Genomic DNA, 18581 nt, shown 5'->3' with positions numbered 1-18581 from the left:
TAGGAATGCAAAAGGTGAGAAGTGGGTGGACATTTGACATATTTTGAAGACCTAGTAGCATTTGTCAATGCGATTACAAGTTTCATTTGAAAAAGGGAGGTATCACTTGGGTGCAGTGGCTCACATCTGTAATCCCAGCACTTTGAGAGACCAAGGTGGAATGGAAGGATTGCTTGAGCCCAGGAGTTGGAGACCAGCCTGGGCAACATAGTAGGATCCTGTACCTACCAAAAAAAAAAATTAGCTGGGCATGGTGGTGAGCACCTGTGGTCCCAGCTACTTGGAAGGCTGAGGCAGGAGGACTCCTAGAGCCCAGGAGGTTGAGGCTGCAGTGAGCCAAGATCACACTACTGCACTCCAACCTGGGTGACAGCGAGACTCTGACTTAAGAAAAAAAAAAAAAAAAGGAAAAGAAAAAGAAAGGTATCAAGTTAAGTCCAATATTTGAGATACAGCAATGAGGTGAATGAGAGTGTCATTTACTAAGATGAGGAAAACAGAGATGAGCAAGTTGGTGAAGGAAAAAATCATCAAGACCTATTTGACTATGTTCAGTTTGAGATGTTTATTAGGCATTCAAGTGAAGGTCATGAAAGGGAGGTGGGTACTTAATTCAAGAGTTCCGGGAAAAGGCCACGGGCAACTATTTTAATTTGAAGTCAACAGCATGTGATAATGTTCGAAGTCACCTAGAAAGAGTTCACATTGGGTATCCTTTATCCAAAATGCTTGGGATCAGAAGTGTTTCAGATTACAAATTTTTTTCAGATTTTGAAATATTTGCATTCTACTTACCAGTCAAGCATCTCTAACCTGAAAATCCAGAAATGCTCCAATAACCATCTCCTTTGAGTGTCATGTTTGCACTCAAAAAGTTACAGAATTTGGATTTTTGGCTTACAGATGCTCAACCTGTATATAGAGAAAAAAGGTCCAAGCACCGAACGCGAAGGTCGAGGGGGGGCATTCAAATATTTGAAGGTCAGGATGGAAGAAGAGGAGCAAAGAAAATACACAAAGAGGAAATGGTCAGTGATGCAAGGGAAAATGAGAATGACATCCTGAAACCCAGGTGAGGAAAATGCTTCTCACAGGAGGGCCTGGTTGTAGATGTCTATATCCGTCCATAGTGCTGCTAAGACATCAAGGAAAGGAATGTGTTGAGTCTGACTACCACTGGGATGGCAGCCAGGAGATGGCTGGTCAACAAGGCCTATTTGGAGCTGGATCAAGAAAGAATGGGAGGCAAGGAGACAGAGTGTGGCCTTCTCTTAAAAGTTTTGCCTAAAGTAGAGTAAAGAAATGGTGTTCTGGCTAGAAGGCAATCCTGGGGCAAAGGGAAGTTTAAGATGGGATATTTTACAGCATCTTGTAGCTGAATAAGAAAAGTTAACAATTCAGAAAAGAGAAGAGACAACTCAGACACAAGGTCCTTAGAAAGAGAAGGAGCAATGGGAATCAGTCCATAAAAAAGAGGGTAGAGGCCAGGCATGGTGGCTCATGCCTGTAATTCCAGCACTTTGGGAGGCCTAGGTGGGCAGATCACCAGAGGTTAGGAGTTTGAGAGCAGCCCGGCCAACATGGTGAGACAGCGTCTCTACTAAAAATACAAAAATTAGCTGGGTGTGGTGGCGGGCACCTGTAGTCCCAGCTACTCAGGAGGGCTGGGGCAGGAGAATCACCTGAACCCAGGAGGCAGAGGTTGCAGTGAGCTGGGGCCACACCATTGCACTCCAGCCTGGGCGGCAGAGCGAGACTCCATCTCAAAAAAAAAAAAGAAAAAAAAGAGGCTGGCCCTAGGTAAGAACATTGAGACCCTTTTGAAAGAGGAGCAAAGGTAGATACACACATACAGAGATGCAGGAGGGCTTAGGGGTGAGAGGACCAATACCTTTGCTCCCAAAATCTCTTATTTTCTCAATGGTACAGGAAGCAAGGAACTGCAAAAGGCTACCAGGGAACTTTCTCTCAGATCACTCATGAGTACAGCTGCCAGGTTTGGCAAATAAAGATGCAGGGGCCCAGTTAAATCTGAATTATATCTAATTCCTGACGTATGTGTACTTTGATATAAAACAAAAACACTGGAGTGATGTGGGGGAGATAGTGGAGTAAGAGTTCTGTGGCTTCATTCCCTGTTCCCAGAGAAATCCAATGAGCAACTATCTGCAGGCAAAAATAACATTCTGAATATCCCAGAATTTGGGAGTGAGGTTGACACACCTCCTTGGACCCCAGAATGGAGAAAAGCCACAAACAAGTGGTAAGAAACTTTTCTGTTTGACTGTGCTGCCCTTCTCCCAACTGGCACAGTGCCACACACAGAGAATTCCCCTGGACCCACAGTTTCTACAGTGGGAAGAGTGAGTGGGAAGCAGACGTTTGGCTTCCCCACCATTCTGGGATACTTCGCAGGAGCTGCACTCCTGTCTTGTCCCCCAGGAAACACTGGGAGTACTGGCAAGGCTGGGCCACTGGGGGGCAGATAAAAACAAAGAACGTGGGATGGGGATCACAGCCACCAGAGAGCGAATTCTGGTGGCTTCCTGCATTCCAGCTAACAGAGATGCCACACCAGAGAAACCAGCCAGCAGTATTAAACTGCAGGAAACATGGTTAGTGGGTCTTCCAGGTTAAAATCCCTGTCCAGCTTCCCCACACAGCCTGGGTGCTCCCATCAGGTCTTCGCCAGGTCGAGAAGCAACTGTAGGTCAGTGATTGCCCACAGAGGAAATATCTGGCCCCATCTAACCCTAGCTGTAAAGATGTGGGCCAACTAAGTTCTGGTGGTTGCATTAAATATTCGCATTCCTTTGTTTGAGATGGAGTCTCGCTGTCGCCCAGGCTCCAGTGCAGTGGTGCAATCTCGGCTCACTGCAACCTCCGCCTCCTGGGTTCAAGCAATTCTCCTGCCTCAGCCTCCTGAGTAGCTGGGATTACAGGCAGGTGCCACCACGCCTGGCTAATTTTTGTATTTTTAGTAGAGCTGGGATTTCACCATATTGGTCAGGCTGGTCTAGAACTCCTGACCTTGTGATCTGCCTGCCTCGGCCTCCTGAAGTGCTGGGATTACAGGCATGAGCCACTACACCCAGCCCAAATATTTGCATTCTACTTACTAGTCAAGCGTCTCTAACCTGAAAATCCAGAAATGCTCCAATAACCATCTCCTTTGAGCATCATGTTGGCACTCAAAAATTTTCAGCGTTTGGATTTTGGCTTAGGGGGAGCAACTGTAGGTCAGCAATTACCCATGAAAGGTACATCTGGGCCTACTCAATCCTAGCAGTGGAAAGGTGATCAAACTAAGCCCTTGTGCTGTCACTAAGTCTTCCCTAAGCCAGGCTGTGTCAGTGATTACCTGTGGAAGGAGCATCTGTCCCTGCTCCACCCCAGCTGCAGAGAAGTGACTACCAAATCTCAGTGCTCTGCTTAACCCTACCCTGGGCTGGGAGGCAAGCCCGAATCCACACACATCTGTGGAGTACAGCCTCAGGCCCTGCCCACCCTATGGGGCCAAGCAACAACCTCAAGCAGACTCAGAGCCCATCACATGGTTCTGCCCAACTACAGATTCCAAACAATAGTACTGACCAGCCAAGGAAGACAACCTGCAACTCTGCCAAATCAGAGACAATCACAGAATCCAGAGAGCAGCTCTACCTGACTGAAGGCAGAGTCCAGCCAGTGATCTTACTAGACCATGGAGGACAGCTAGCAATATCATTTGACTTCAGAGCACAGGAAGCAACCAGAGAACCTGACACCAAAATACAAAGGATCACAAGCAACTACTATGAATAATTAAATGCCAAGAAATTGGATAAAAGAAATGGATCATGAACAAATAGAAAATCTCAAAAGACCAATAATGAGTGAGAAGATGACTGTATTAGTAATAAAAATCTCCCACCAAAAGAAAAGCCCAAGACCAGATGGCTTTATTGCTGACTTCCATCAAACATTTAAAGAACTGACAAGTTTTCTCAAACACTTTCAAAACAAATAAAAGTAGAGAAAATACTTCCAAATACTTCCTTGTCATTTTACAAGGTTAGCACTACCCTGCTACATATAAGAAAATTATACACCAATATCCCTGGTGAACAAAGATGCAAAAATCCTCCACAAAATATTAGCAAACCTAATTCAGGAACACATTAAAAGAATCATTCACCATGATCAAATTAGATTTATCCCTGGGATGCAAGGATGGTTCAACATATGCAAATCTATGTGATACATGACATAAAGAAGATGAAAAATAGAAACCATATGATCACCATTTTCTGTGTGTTTTCTTAACCAGATCATTGTGAAATTATTCATAATTATTCTTTGGCCCTCTGCCCAGAAACCTTTTTTTGTATCTGACAATTGCTGAGATTTGGGGAAAGGAGCAAGTCAGAATAGAAATTAGTACTGCCCTCCTTGAATTAGGATTATAGTCTCAAAGAAGCTACTGTAAGGCATTTATGGTGCTCTGAGCAGTGTTTTGTGTGTGTGTTTTAAACTGGTAGGAAACTGGATGCATATTTACAAAAATAAAAAACCGGAAGAAATGAAAAAAATATGTATCAGAAATAGTCTGGCTTCAAATTTTAAGCATGCACAAATTCTGTCTCTGGATTATATTATGAAGCTCTTATGTGAAACATGTTTCTCTGTAATGAAAACCACGTTGGAGATGTTTAGTAATCATATTCTGTTATGGTCCCAAGACTACTAAGGAAATGCCTTTCTACTTTAGGGAAGTACTTTTGTCATTTTAATTATATAGATAGAAAAACTGAGATGCAGCCCCTCTCCTGGAAGGGCTGATTTTGAATAAATGCTCATATGATGCACATGTACTGATTACTGCCTATTTTAATAAACGCTCTTGAAAAATGAAAAAAGATGAAAAATAAAAACCATATGATCGCCTCAATAGACGGAGAAAAAGCATTTGATAAAATTAACACAATATCACAATAAAAATTCTCAGACTAGGAACAGAATGTTCTTCAACACAATAAAGGACATACATGACAAACCTGTCGCTAACATCATTCTCATCAATGAAAAAGCATCCATTAATGGGTGAATGGATAAAGAAAACGTGCTATATATACACACAGCAGAATACTATTTAACCCTAAAAGCGAGGAGACTCTCATTTGCAACAACATGGATGAATCTGGAAGAGATTTTGCTAAGTGAAATAAGCCAGGCACAAAAGACAAAAACCACATGATTTCACCTACATGAGGAATCTAACAAAGTTGAATTTATTGAAGTAAAGAGTTGAATAGTGGTTACCAGAGGCTGTAGAAGTGGTGAGGAAGGAAATGGGGAATTGTTGATCAAAGAATACAAGGTTTCAGATAGATAAGTGGAATCAGTTTTGAGATCTATTGCACAACAGTGTCTATAGTCAATATTAGTGTATTACATATTTCAAAATAACTAAGAGAGTAATTTTCAAACGTCTCACCATAAAAAAAAAATGACAGGTAAGTGAAGTGAGGGACATGTTAATTAGCCTGATTTAATAATGCCACATTGTATAAATATATCAAAATATCATATTGTTCCCCATAAATATATAGTTATGGTTTGTCATTCAAAAATAATAGTAATAAATTTAAGAAAAACAAAACAATTACATGACACACTATAAAATTATCTGTTGAAAACATAAATTATATGTATCTAAATTTTAAAAAGAAATAAAGGAAGGAGCGTTGGATATTTTAAGAGAAAAATAAGGTGTGAAAGTGTGTGGATTAAGAAACAGCACAGTCCAGGTGTGGTGGCTCATGCCTGTAATCCCAGCACTTTGGGAGGCCAAGGCAGGTGGGTCACCTGAGGTCAGGAGTTCAAGATCAGCCTGGCCAACATGGTGAAACTCCGTCTCTACAAAAATACAAAAATCAGCCAGGCATGGTGGCGGGTACCTGTAATCCCAGCTACTCGGGAGGCTGAGGTGGGAGAATGGCTAGAACCTGGGAAGCAGAGGTTGCAGTGAGTTGAGATCGCGCCATGGCACTCCAGCCTGGGTGACACAGCAAGACTCCGTCTCAAAAATAAAAATAAAAATAAAAATAAAAATAAAAATAAAAAAGAAACATCACAGAACCATTTGAGGTAAAAAAAAAATTGAGGCTATCAGCATACCAAATATTAGCAGCTCTGGGGCAGATGCAGAGAAGGCAGGGAGATTCGCTGAGTTGGATGTTGGATTTCCGGCTACATAGGTAAAACAGAGGAAGCAGAGGGGGTAAAGGAGATCAGAGGTGTCATGCAGGTCCCCCTAAGCTCCCCCTTAACAAAGGGACATTTGATTCCATCTTGGAACATCTTTTTATTCTTCCTGAAGGTGCACTGTCTGGGGTGCCACCAAAAAACAACGCAGTTTAAAATACAGAAATCAACACCAGACTCCTTTCATCAAGGCCCCATCTACTATGGTAGATCTATTCTTCCCTGTTTAATTACACTGTTTCTGAGTACGGCTTCATGGCATGCCTAAATAAAATTTTGGCCTGTGTGATTTCAACATTTCACATTGTAGAGTGAGGTGTTTAGTATGATGACAACTGTGAATCGCTACACTTCATACAATCTATAATCACTGTCACAGAGAATCTGTCACTCCTACGCAAAGTCCCATAAGAGCAAAGCAAAAAGAATTGTTAAGAAACTGTTGGGCCGGGCACGGTGGCAAATCCCAGCACTTTGGGAGGCTGAGATGGGTGCATCATGAGGTCAGGAGTTCAAGACCAGCCTGGCCAAGATGGTGAAACCCTGTTTCAACTGAAAATACAAAAAACTCAGCTGGGCTTGGTGGCAGGCACCTGTAATTCTAGCTACTTGGGAGGCCGAGGCAGATAATTGCTTGAATCCAGGAGGCAGAGGTTGCAGTGAGCTGAGATTGTGCCACTGCACTCCAGCCTGGTCAACAGAGCGAGACTCTGTCTCAAAAATAAGAAGAAGAAGAAGAAGAAGAAAAAAGAAAACATTGAAGGCAAGAACGCCTTATTCCATTGTGGTAACAAACTCACAACCTTGCCCTGTGCAGGGGGACCATGCAGGCGGACATCCACCCATTTATCTTATGATTAAAATTAAAAGTCAGAGCAGATGCTCACTACAAAAATGCTAAAGAAGTTCTTTTTCAGGTTGAAGGAAAATAAGACAGAGAAACTCAGATCTTTAGGAAAAAACAAACAACATAAGAAATGGTATATCTGGGTAAATATAAAAGACTATTTTTCCCCTCTTAACCTATTTAAAGCACATATAACTGTTTTGGCTGGGCACAGTGGCTCATGCCTGTAATCCCAGGACTTTAGGAGGCCAAGATGGGTGGATTGCTGAAGGCAAGGAGTTGAAGCCCAGCCTGGCCAATGTGGCAAAATCCCATCTCTACTAAAAACATAAAAATTAGCTGGGCATGGTGGTGCACGCCTGTAATCCCAGCTACTCAGGAGGCTGAAACACAAGAATGGCTTGAACCTGGGAGAGGGAGGTTGCAGTGAGCTGAGATCACACCACTGCACTCCAGCCTGGGCAAGAGAGTAAGAAACTGCCTTAAAAAAAAAAAAAAGAAAAACAAAGCACATACAGCTGTTTAATCCAAAAACAACATCTTGTGAGGCTTATAATGAAGTAAGTGTGTATCTGTAAAGGATCATAAAAGCCATGGCTGGAAAGGAGAGGAAATTGATCTGTAGAGTTTGTAGTTTCTGTATTTTATGTGAAATTGTATAATATCAACTAACCAGACTATGAAAGATTACAGAGCAATAATCAGGAATAGAAAACATATGATAAAATGACAGATGTGAATAAAACCATGTTAAGTAATTACCTAAAAAGTTAATAGGCGAAATATTCCAATTACAATAAATTATCAGAATGGATTAATAAAACACAAGATCCAATTATATGCCCATAAGAGTTTTAAAGACCCAAGTAGAAAAAAAGTCAATCTAAACCCTTGCTAGTAATGTTCACCCAGTACAAGCACACTGATTTTGAGAAAGAATAATTTTTACATCCTGGTAAGACTCTTTTTACATGCTTAAAAACAAATAAAAATATTACAAGTAGTGTTCCTATAACAAAGAATACTTGTTAATATGTTCATAGGTGCTACCTCTTTATACTAAATTCCATGAGCTTGAAAATACTTCACTAATTCTTACTGATCGTAGCTTAAAAAAGAGAGCATCTCTCATATAACAAGAATTCAGAAGCATTTCTATTAGGCCATGAGCTCCTAAAAAGTAGGAAACAATTTCAGTTCCCCCAAATTTTAGCAAATAGGTACACTAATCATAAATGTCTATGAATCGGGCAACTGGCCATGTACTAAGAAAAGATTACTTACCATTTGAAGTCTCTGTGAGCTCTGAAAGGGGAAGAGACTCTTCAACTAAAAATCCAGACTGTGTTGAACCAAGTTTAGATGATATCTTGGGGAAAAATTGAAAGAGTATTACATTTTATTACTTAGAGTACTACTAATGCCTTTTTGAAGATTTGAGTAAACATTATGGATTGCCTGGAAATCTGATGTTCAATCAGTCACCTTCATTATCTCATAAACTCAAAGTGTACAGGAATCTAACATGAAGTATTCATACTAATTGCATCCTAAACATCCCACAAATCAACTTTTAATTCCCCAGGAAAAGTTTAAAGGATATATTTTTGTTGTTATAGCCTAGATAGCTGTATCATCTGTAATTCTTTAGAGAAAATTCTCAAAATAAAGTTTATATAATTATTAATCAAACGCCAAATGATATCAATAACTAGGATATGAAAAACATTAAAGGCTAGGATAGAAAACACATTCACACTAATTCAGAAATAATATCTGAATAATGATGTATGTTCAAACAATTAATCAAAGTTCTGATAACAAACAATTGTTCTTGCTTCTGTCCGGTGGGGATTTCACATCAACCTGAAAAGGGCGGAGGTAGCCGAGATTACAGGTGACTGAAATACAAAGGAAACCCACTGGAGCCTGAAGAATCTCTAATAACTATCAAATCTTTGTTCTGCCAGTCCACATAAAACGAATAGGACGAGCACTGGATCTAAGTGACAGAGAAAGTGCAGAAAGGGTTCCAACTGTAACGGTGTTAGGTGTCTCCTCTCACAAAGGCCATGAGGAGCTACTGTGTCAAACCAGAACCAGAAGCATGAAGTAAGAAAAGTCCGTCATGAGAGACCAGCTCTCCATTCACGCGTGCGCGCAGGTCAACTGATCTTCAGTAGTATTATTTTTCTAATATCGCCTTTTGATCGTCTTGACAGGGTTTAGGTAGTTATAAGCCACAAAAATCCCTAGAGCTACTTGAAAGAAGTGAGCAAAGGAGAAATTGCTGAATGGCACCCTGGTTTCCATCAGAAGGAAAGCAGTCAGGGGCAGGTATAAGTGCAAGACTCCCAAGCCTGTGGAGTACACCCCACACAGAATCTCCACCTGATCCACCAGCTCCACTGAAGCCATCTGCTTATACCCTGCTCCCCAGTAGAAAAAATACTGCCTAAGGGCAAGACTGTAACTTCCTCCCTTCTTGGAGCATCACCCTCTAGAATACCTCATACGTAGAAGACCCCAGGGCTTACTCTCTTTGTAAGGTTAGTAGTCAAAAGTGAGATCGCTATCCAAACTGTTTCTAATAAGCGATAAATACCAGCAACCATAAAATTAACAGGTAGGAAACACACACACACACACACACGCACACACACACACACCCCCCAGGAACCGCAGGGCAGAACAAGGTACTAAAATTGAAGAACGGCACTGATAGCCTTAAAACTGCCTATGCAGAAAACCAACAACTTCATTTTCCTATGCGTAAAGTAAGAGAATTACCTCAGAAAGATCTACAGAAGTTTCAACTGCACATGCTCTGTCTGTATCAATATTGAATATCTGGAGACCAATTACTTTTCCTTCAGCATCCGTCAGATTTTCATCAGAGTCTCTCTGATAGGATATTCTCCGACGTTTGGAGGACAACACTGCAGGGAACCCAGACTGCTGGCAAGCGCTGAGACCTTCCTTTCTGGCTATAAACACAAAATAAAAACAAAACGACACAGGCATAAATGTTTTCATATATATTATATATATTTTTTTCTTTTCTTTCTTTTTTTTTTTTTTGAGACGGAGTTTCACTCTTATCGCCCAGGCTTGAGTACAATGGTGCGATTTCAGCTCACTGCAACCTCCACCTTCTGGGCTCAAGTGATTCTCCTGCCTCAGCCTCTCAAATAGCTGAGATTACAGGCTCATGCCACCATGCCTGGCTAATCTTCGTATATTTAGTAGAGATGGGGTTTCACCTCGTTGGTCAGGCTGGTCTGAACTCCTGACCTCAGGTGATCCACCCACCTCAGCCTCCCAAAGTGCTGGGATTACAGGCATGAGCCACCACGCCCGGCTATTGTGCATCGTAATTTTAGTAAAATCTAGTGCTTAAGTCTAAATTATCAATGAAAAGAAAAATCTACCACACTTTTTTATTCCAAAAAAAATTAAATCTAACTGAAAGGAATGAAAACATGTCTATTGAAAACATAATACATTCATATTATTAGAATTAAGTTTTTTCAGGCCTTAAAAGGTACAAAGATATACTAAAATACTTTTGCATGTCTAATATGGTACCTCACACTTTTTAAATGATGACACCTGTTATTTTGAAAGATGTGGTTATGCTCTAATACTCTGTATGACTTTATGAAAAAGACAACCACAACGTACCTGTTTTTTTCTAGCTAAAAAAAAGGAACTGTCTGCAGAATTATAATGATGTAAATAAATTTTAAAACCCAGGAAAAAACTGAAACAATAAGTGAGTCACAAACTACAAATATAAATCGGTACATCTGAATGGGTCACACACTCTAGAGGTAGATGAGGGGGACTTGTCTTGGGCTAACAGAGCAATCCTCATGGGAGGTGCTGAAATGCACTTAAAGATGGTTCAAGAATTCAAAACAGAATCATTTGAAACCTTAGTGTGTAAAGTACCAGAGAATGGTTATAATGATTACAGTAAGACCAAGATTTTGTCACATTCTGGTATCTGAAATGCTTTGTGATTGGGGGAAAAAAAAAAAAAGACTGAAGAAACAACCAAATGAATTACAATCTAAGAGTTAAAGAATATAGCAGATTATCAGATTGGATATATTTGTGTGTGTTGTTTTTTTTTTTTTTTTTTTGAAAGGGACTCTCACTTCTTTGCCCAGGCTGGAGTGCAATAGCACGATCTGGGATCACTGCAACCTCCACCTCCCAGGTTCAAGTGATTCTCCTGCCTCAGCCTCCCCAGTAGCTGGGATTACAGGCATGTGTCACCACGCCTGGCTAATTTTGTATTTTTAGTAGAGACAGGGTTTCACCATGTTGGCCAGGCTGGTCTTGAACTCCTGACCTCAAGTGATCCTCCCGTCTCAGCCTCCCAAAGTGCTGGAATTACAGGCAGGAGCCACCGCGCCTGGCTGAATATATTTGTTTTTAACATCAGGGTTGGCTGTTTGGTACTCATATAAAATTTATATGAATTTATTTCATTTATTAAATGCTTGCCGAGCTTAATAATAATCCTGTAAAAATCAAGATTTGTAAACTCAAATTTGCCACAAGCTCTATGGTAAAGGTGAAATGAGCTAATTATCTTTGACATTTTAAAACTTAAAATTTAATTGCAACCATGCGGAAAGGTAGGATTAGGAATGCCTGATAACAGGTTTTTTTTTCTAAGAGAAACCAGAAATCCTTATTTTTGTGTGAAATGTCCCAAATTTTTAATGTTAGTCTCACTTTATAAATATACCTGTGTTCTGAAAAGATTGGCTTCACACTAAATCATTTCATAACTCAGAAGCTTGTCTTTATAAATATTGAAGTCAAAACTGAACGAATTATTTCTACTCACTCAAGTCTGTCATCTCGGACTCTTTTCCTGCCTCTGAGAATTCCGGACAGCCGGTCATTTTCTTGTTTTCCTTTATGGAGTGAAAAGCTGACTGGAAGGCTGATATTCGTTCTCTTAAAGAGTTAACATTTCGATACAGTGCAGGACTGCCCTGTGAAAGTGCAAAATATACAAGGAGTATTATAATCAATTCATACTTTCTATATTCTAGGCCTACAGCCATTGAATCCAAAATTAAATACAGTACACATATGCTTTTTGAAGATCAGCGATAAGGAGTTAGTGTGGCAGAGCTTCTTCACCCTGGAATTACACATTTTCAGTTTGAATACGGAAGTTTAACACAAAAATGTTGAGAGGCCAGCCTAAGATTATATGGAAGGTGCCAAAAAAACATTGCGCTCTGGGATGGTGCAACAAAAAAGGGACAGGAGGAACCTGTCTATTTGCAATTTTTACCAAATGTTGTGCCGGATGTATCCATAGGAAGCCATCTGCATGGTGCCTGTGTCACAGGTAAGTCTCAGCATACCTCCTTCAGTCCAAGCTGTTTCTACTCAGCACCGGTCTACACATGCCCTCCAGCCCAGGGGCCAGAACGAGACACAGAAGTTCCGTACATGCTCAGATACTACACTTGCATTGCTCTCCTTTTTGGCTCTTCCCAGCTAATTTTCCTGATTGTATGGGACCTGGAGGATATTTCCTTCTTAGGGTTGAAAGCCAGCCATTCTCTTAAAATACAAAGTTTGATGGTATAAGCACAGAAGCTCTCTGGAAACCCCGTTAACAGGGTTCCAGCCAAAGACTGATAAAATGAAATTTATATTAGTAGGGATAGAAGTGCCAGTTAAAGACAAGTAATATAAAAATTGAGAGTTCCCTTTACATAAAAATTAAATTACAAATGAAGTTCTCTATCTAGATTTTTTTTTATTACTTGGACTACTAACATTTCCACTGATATGAAGTTTGTGGCAATTTTAAAAAATTATACCAATGGGCAAAAAGTGAAGTAAAAATTACCTCTGTTCAAGATATCATACAGAGTAGGCTGGGCACAGTGGCTCATGCATGTAATCCCAGCATTTTGGGAGGCCAAGGTGGGAGGATCACTTGAGGTCAGGAGTTTGAGACCAGCCTGGCTAACATGGTGAAACCATGTCTCTACGAAAAATACAAAAATTAACCAGGCGTGGTGGTGCATGCCTGTAATCCCAGCTATGTGGGAGGCTGAGGTGGGAGAATCGCTTGAATCTGGGAGGTAGAGGTTGCAATGGGCCGAGATCATGCCACTGTACTTCAGGCTGCGGAACAGAGCAAGGCTTGGTCTCAGAAAAATATATATATATCACAGGGAGAAAAAGCAGTTCATATCGTGAAGCCATGTTTGATGGTGATCTGTTCACACATTTGATTCTCTTCCCAGTTAAATATAAAGCAAATTCTCTATTACATAATGAGAACATTTTACATTGAAATATGCTTGATGACACAAACGTTCACGACATAAACAGCAATAATATTCAAAAAAGGCTTATGTCAATTCATCTAATAGAACAATAGGGAAAAGATGATCTCAAATTCATACAATTTACTTTGAATGTGCTTTTTTTGCACACATATTTGAACATGGTAGGGGCAGATTTAATATCCTAGGAACATGCAGCACTTTGAAATGCTGCTTAAAAAAAATTTTAAGTTTCTCTAGTCAAAATTGTTTTTTCTCTATTTTCTACTGGAGAAGGAGAACAATGTTTACATACAAAGCAAATGAAACATTCAAAATGTACTGCTTTTTTGATGTTTTTGTTTTAGGAATTGTGTCGGTCAGTCAACAACCTTCCTTCCATGCACCACAAACTGTTTGAGGGGCTCAGGATCTAGGGAAAATTACTTTATTTTTATTTGAGACAAGGTCTTGCTCTATCAGCCAGGCTGGAGTGCAGTGGCACAATCACAGCTCACTGCAGCCTCGATATCTTGGGCTCAAACGATCCTCCAACTTCAGCCTCTCAAATAGCTTGGACTACAGGCATGTGCCACCACACCCAGATCATTTTTAAAATTTTTCTGTAGAGACGGAGTTTTGTCATGTTGCCCAGGCTGGTCTCAAACTCCTGGCTTCAAACGATCCTCCCTCCTTTGCTTCTCAAAGTTCTGGGATTACAGTGTGAGCCACCATACCCAGCCAGGGAAATTACTGTTTAGAGTGAAATTCTGAAAACATATAAACGTAGTTACAGGTAAAAGAGGTGCTATTGAGAAGAAATATCAGGAATGTGGCTGAGTCCCTAAAAGTGCTGGCTTAGCTATAATCAGGACAGACCTCTATCTTTAGTAAAATCTGAGTTGAAGCCAAAACAATGAGAAAGAGGTCTAAGGGAAGATGTCACAGGAGGGAGGTACTCTCCAAGAACAAGGGCCAAGGCCTTGAGTGGAAACAGGATGGGGCAGAAAAGCCAGTGTGCCCTGTGAGTGGAAGGAGATGGGGAGAGACTAGAGTGGGCGTACGAAGGCATCAGGAAGGGGTGTAGGTTTAATTCAAGGGATCGCAGGAGGCCATGGGAAGATTCTGAGCAGTCGGGTGAATGATTCGATTTCTACTTTAAATGAATACCTCTCCTTGACTGCTCTGTGGGACAGCCAATGGATTAGGGAGAACGTAGGAGGCTGCTGCCAGCACAACACACGTACAACATTAAGGTCCTTTTTTTTTTTTAATCAGTAGAAGGAGTACACTTTAAATTCATGATACAAAGTCTATACTAAATGTATAAACCAGGAACAGTCATTCATTATGACTATCAAGTATTATGTATTGTAGGTAACCTTTTGTGCTAGATTTTAATACAAGTGGCAGCACCGTAGAACTGTTTGCACCAGCATCACCACAAATGCATGAACAATGCATTGTTTTATGATGTTTTATGAGCTACATCACCAGGCCTTAGAAATTTTTTGGCTCCATTATTATCTTATGAGACCACCATTGTATATTTAGTCCATCACTGAACAAAATGTCATTATGCAGCACAAGACTGTAACTGACTTTTTAGGGGGATGTATAAAAATTTGAAAAAACAGCTAAATATATCCCCATCAGCAGATAAATAATCTACTCCTCTCCACAAGGTTGTCCCAAATACATTTTGTCCAGGAGACCCTTGCCCCTATACATCAACACACAGTAGTCATGAAAAAGTCAGTAACTTAGAGATAAGCTCTTAAAAAGGTAGTAGTGCCTCACCTCATAGAAAACTAGATCTCAACTAGAAAAAAAAATTGAGAAATAAAATAAAAAGCTCCTCTAGAAAGCTATTTCTATCCAGGGTCTCATAACTCTAAAAATACCCTCGTTTGGGTTGAGCACTGTGGCACACACCTGTAACCCCAGCACTTTGATAGGGATTGCTTAAGGTCAGGAGTTCAAAACGAGCCTGGGCAACATAGTGAGGCCCCATCTCTACAAAAAAAATTTTTATAATTAGCCCATTGCTGTGGCACATGCCTATAGTTCCAGCTACTTGGAAAGCTAAGGTGGGAGGATTCCTTGAGCCCAGGAGTTCATTGCTGCGGTGGGCTGTGATTGCACCAGTGCATTCCAGCCTGGGCAACTGAGATCCTGTCTCTAAAACAAAGCAAACAAAGAAAAATCACCCATGGTCAACATCATCATTTAGGCTAACTGCATTTTTTTTTTTTTTTTTGAGACAGTCTCACTCTGTCGCCTAGACTGGAACATAGTGGCATGATCTTGACTCAATGCAACCTCTGCCTCCCAGGTTCAAGCAATTCTCGTGCCTCAGCCTCCAAGTAGCTGGAATTTCGGGCACCTGCCACCACACCCAGCTAATTTTCCTATTTTTAGTAGAGATGGGGTTTCACCATGTTGGCCAGGCTGGTCTCGAACTCCTGACCTCAAATGATCTGCCTGCCTCAGCCTCCCAGAGTACTGGGATTATAGGCGTGAGCCACCGCGCCCGGCCGCTAACTGCATGTTCTCTAAAACACAGAGAAAATCTCCCTCCAGATTTGAAACAGAGCAGATGCACTAGAAGGTGTAAAGAAAGCACAAAAGCTTCATTAATGGAATTCACAACAGAACTTAGAAGAAAATCATACCTGGGAAGGAGAATCTTGTGCCAAAGGAGATTTCCTAGCATTCTTTATATTTTGCTGCCGAGCAATGAAACGAATCAGATGGTTTGTTTCAGGAGAGCCCCGAGCACCGACTGCAGAACGTCGTCTACATTTTTTAAGGTAGGATGATGACTTTCCTGTAATGAAACTCTCTTATAAATTGGAACAAAACAAGGCAATCATCAGTAACCACATCCAATACTCGTGATGTACCAGCCTGAGAGAGAAAACATGATAAACATGTGCTACAAAAAACTCAGTGGAGAGTTACTGGCACAGTCATTCATATACAATCAGTGGAAGAGGAATCTTTTTGTCTGCTGACTTAGTCTATGCTCCTAGAACAGTGCCTGGTACATAGAACAGTTATTAAAAGTTGTTGAATAAATACATGAACACGTTTTAAGTTTTCATTTTTGTTTCTTATTTCCTACACACAGATGGCTTTTGCTTTTGACTCAGTATTTTTCTTTTTCTAAATAAGTCAGTTTTATCCCCAGCAACTGAAAGGTAAGATCTCCACCTAGGTACATGCAGTCTCAGGTTCTTAATTCTTCAAGATGATTGTTTCTTTCTGATACCTACCATCAGCACTACCCTGAATTTTGGACATATGCCTAAGCACACAAAACGAATCCAGCCTTTTAAAGGTCTAAGAGTGATGTTCTTGAGAATGAAAGTTAGGGTGGCGTGCCACTTTCGCCTTGTCTTATGTACTACCTGGTCTAGTGCCCTGTGATATTCAAGACTTCCATTATCCTCCAATTCTAAATGCTATTCTCTGATCCAATTCCATTCTCATATAGTATTTCCTTCTTTTCCATCTAAGTCAGACTTCACAAGTAAACTTCATTTCTACTGCTCGAAGGACATTAGCCAGAATCAATCTTCTGTTTGTGTTTTTTATTTTTTTTTGGAGACAGAGTTTCACTCTTGTTGCCCAGGCTGGAATGCAATGGTGCGATTTCGACTCACGGTAACCTCTGCCTCCCGGGTTCAAGCGATTCTCCTGCCTCAAACTCCTGAGTAGCTGGGATTACAGGCATGCACCACCACGCCCGGCTAATTTTGTATTTTTAGTAGAGACGAGGTTTCTCTATGTTGGTCAGGCTGGTCTCGAACTCCTGACCTCCGGTGATCTGCCTGCCTCGGCCTCCCAAAGTGCTGGGATTACGGGCTTGAGCCACTGAGCCCAACCCTGTTTGTGATTGTTAAAGGAGGTACATCCTGCTCTTTCAGTATTATATTTTCTTAATTGCTCTTAAACTTTCTCTTATTTTTGCCATAAATGAAAACAAAATGCATTATTACTATTCATATCATACACCCTCCTGTATCCTAGGTGACAGGTCAAAAAGTGACTCACACACACATTATTTTCTAGTATTGGCATCAAGCACGACTCTGACTTGGGAACATTATCATGCTGGGTGCCCTGCGATTCCGTGATCCCTGCTATGCTAAATGAACTCTGCATGTGCACAGAAGTCTCTCTGAAGAAGCAAGTTTGCAGAGTAGGCAATTTAGGTACCTAAAATATGACAGTACGTATAAACAAATAAAGCTGAGTTATATTAAAGTTATTTTTAAACTTGAAAAGCATTACAACAGAATGACAACTTTTCTTACCTGCGGAGTTCCTAACAAAGCTTTCAGGTGTAATTCCCAATTGCTCTACGGTTACTGTGGAAAAGTTCAAAGGTGATTTAAAAGTATCTGGTGTGCAAGGATTAGGAGGTAATTCCGCATGCTTCTGAGGAGTCACAATCTTCCCAGTTCCCAAAATGAAAGAGGCATTTCCTGAAACGGACGACATATTGTAGGGGTGAGGACAACTCTCTGTCTAAACCTTCAACTTCACAAGGAGACAGCAGATCATCACATACCAGCATTATTCATTGCAGACTCCTTGGTTTCAGGGGGCTTGTCTTTTGAATTGGCATCCATCTAAGAGGTGAAGAAAAACAATGAAAAATAACCCCACCAGCAAGATGAACGTGATTCGATCACGAACCTTATTCAGGACTGAATTGTAATACAGTCCATACTGGCATAGAAACACACGTCACAGGTTTCATTTTTTATTTTAATTTCTGTGGGTATACAGTAGATGTATAATTTATGGGGTACGTGAAATATTTTGATACAGGCATGCAATTCGTAATAATCAAATCAAAGTAAATGAGGTAGCCATTATCTCAAATATTTATCCTTTTTGTTATAAACAATCCAATTATACTTTGTCATGTTTAAATGCACAATTAAATTATGGACCGCCACCCTGTTGTGCTAGCAAATACTAGATCTTATTCATTCTATGTTTTTCTACCTATTAACCATCTCCACTTCCTTCCCATCCATCCCCAATACACTTCCCAGCCTGTGCTAACCATTCTTCTACTCTAAGCGCGTACTTTTAAAGCCAAATTAAACAGAAAGAAATGGAGAAAACTGCTGTTCAGGCACCAAAGCAGACCCCAA

At 40.6% G+C, this 18581-nt stretch overlaps 1 protein-coding gene across 6 annotated transcripts in view; it reads right to left on the bottom strand.

The window, feature by feature from the left end:
- CDCA2 (cell division cycle associated 2) overlaps positions 1-18581 on the bottom strand; it is a 49441-nt gene that overhangs the window by 29534 nt on the left and 1326 nt on the right. For 3 of the 6 annotated variants that reach the window (XM_009455055.5, XM_009455056.5, XM_054656599.2), the window contains exons 2-7: positions 17987-18047; positions 17730-17900; positions 16083-16237; positions 11958-12108; positions 9884-10080; positions 8378-8462 (exon numbers count right to left, since the gene is read on the bottom strand). In XM_009455055.5, coding sequence (XP_009453330.3) covers positions 8378-8462; positions 9884-10080; positions 11958-12108; positions 16083-16237; positions 17730-17900; positions 17987-18047 — 820 coding nt within the window. Of the gene's footprint in view, positions 1-8377; positions 8463-9883; positions 10081-11957; positions 12109-16082; positions 16253-17729; positions 17901-17986; positions 18048-18581 lie in introns of all 6 variants that reach the window. The other 3 variants (XM_016959250.4, XM_009455053.5, XM_054656597.2) reach the window with 1 other exon arrangement.

This window comes from Pan troglodytes, chromosome 7 (genome assembly GCF_028858775.2).
Source record: "Pan troglodytes isolate AG18354 chromosome 7, NHGRI_mPanTro3-v2.0_pri, whole genome shotgun sequence".
Taxonomy (NCBI): Eukaryota; Metazoa; Chordata; class Mammalia; order Primates; family Hominidae; genus Pan; species Pan troglodytes.
The sequence above is the reverse complement of the archived record's forward strand: the minus strand, read 5'-3'. Positions and strand labels throughout refer to the sequence as shown.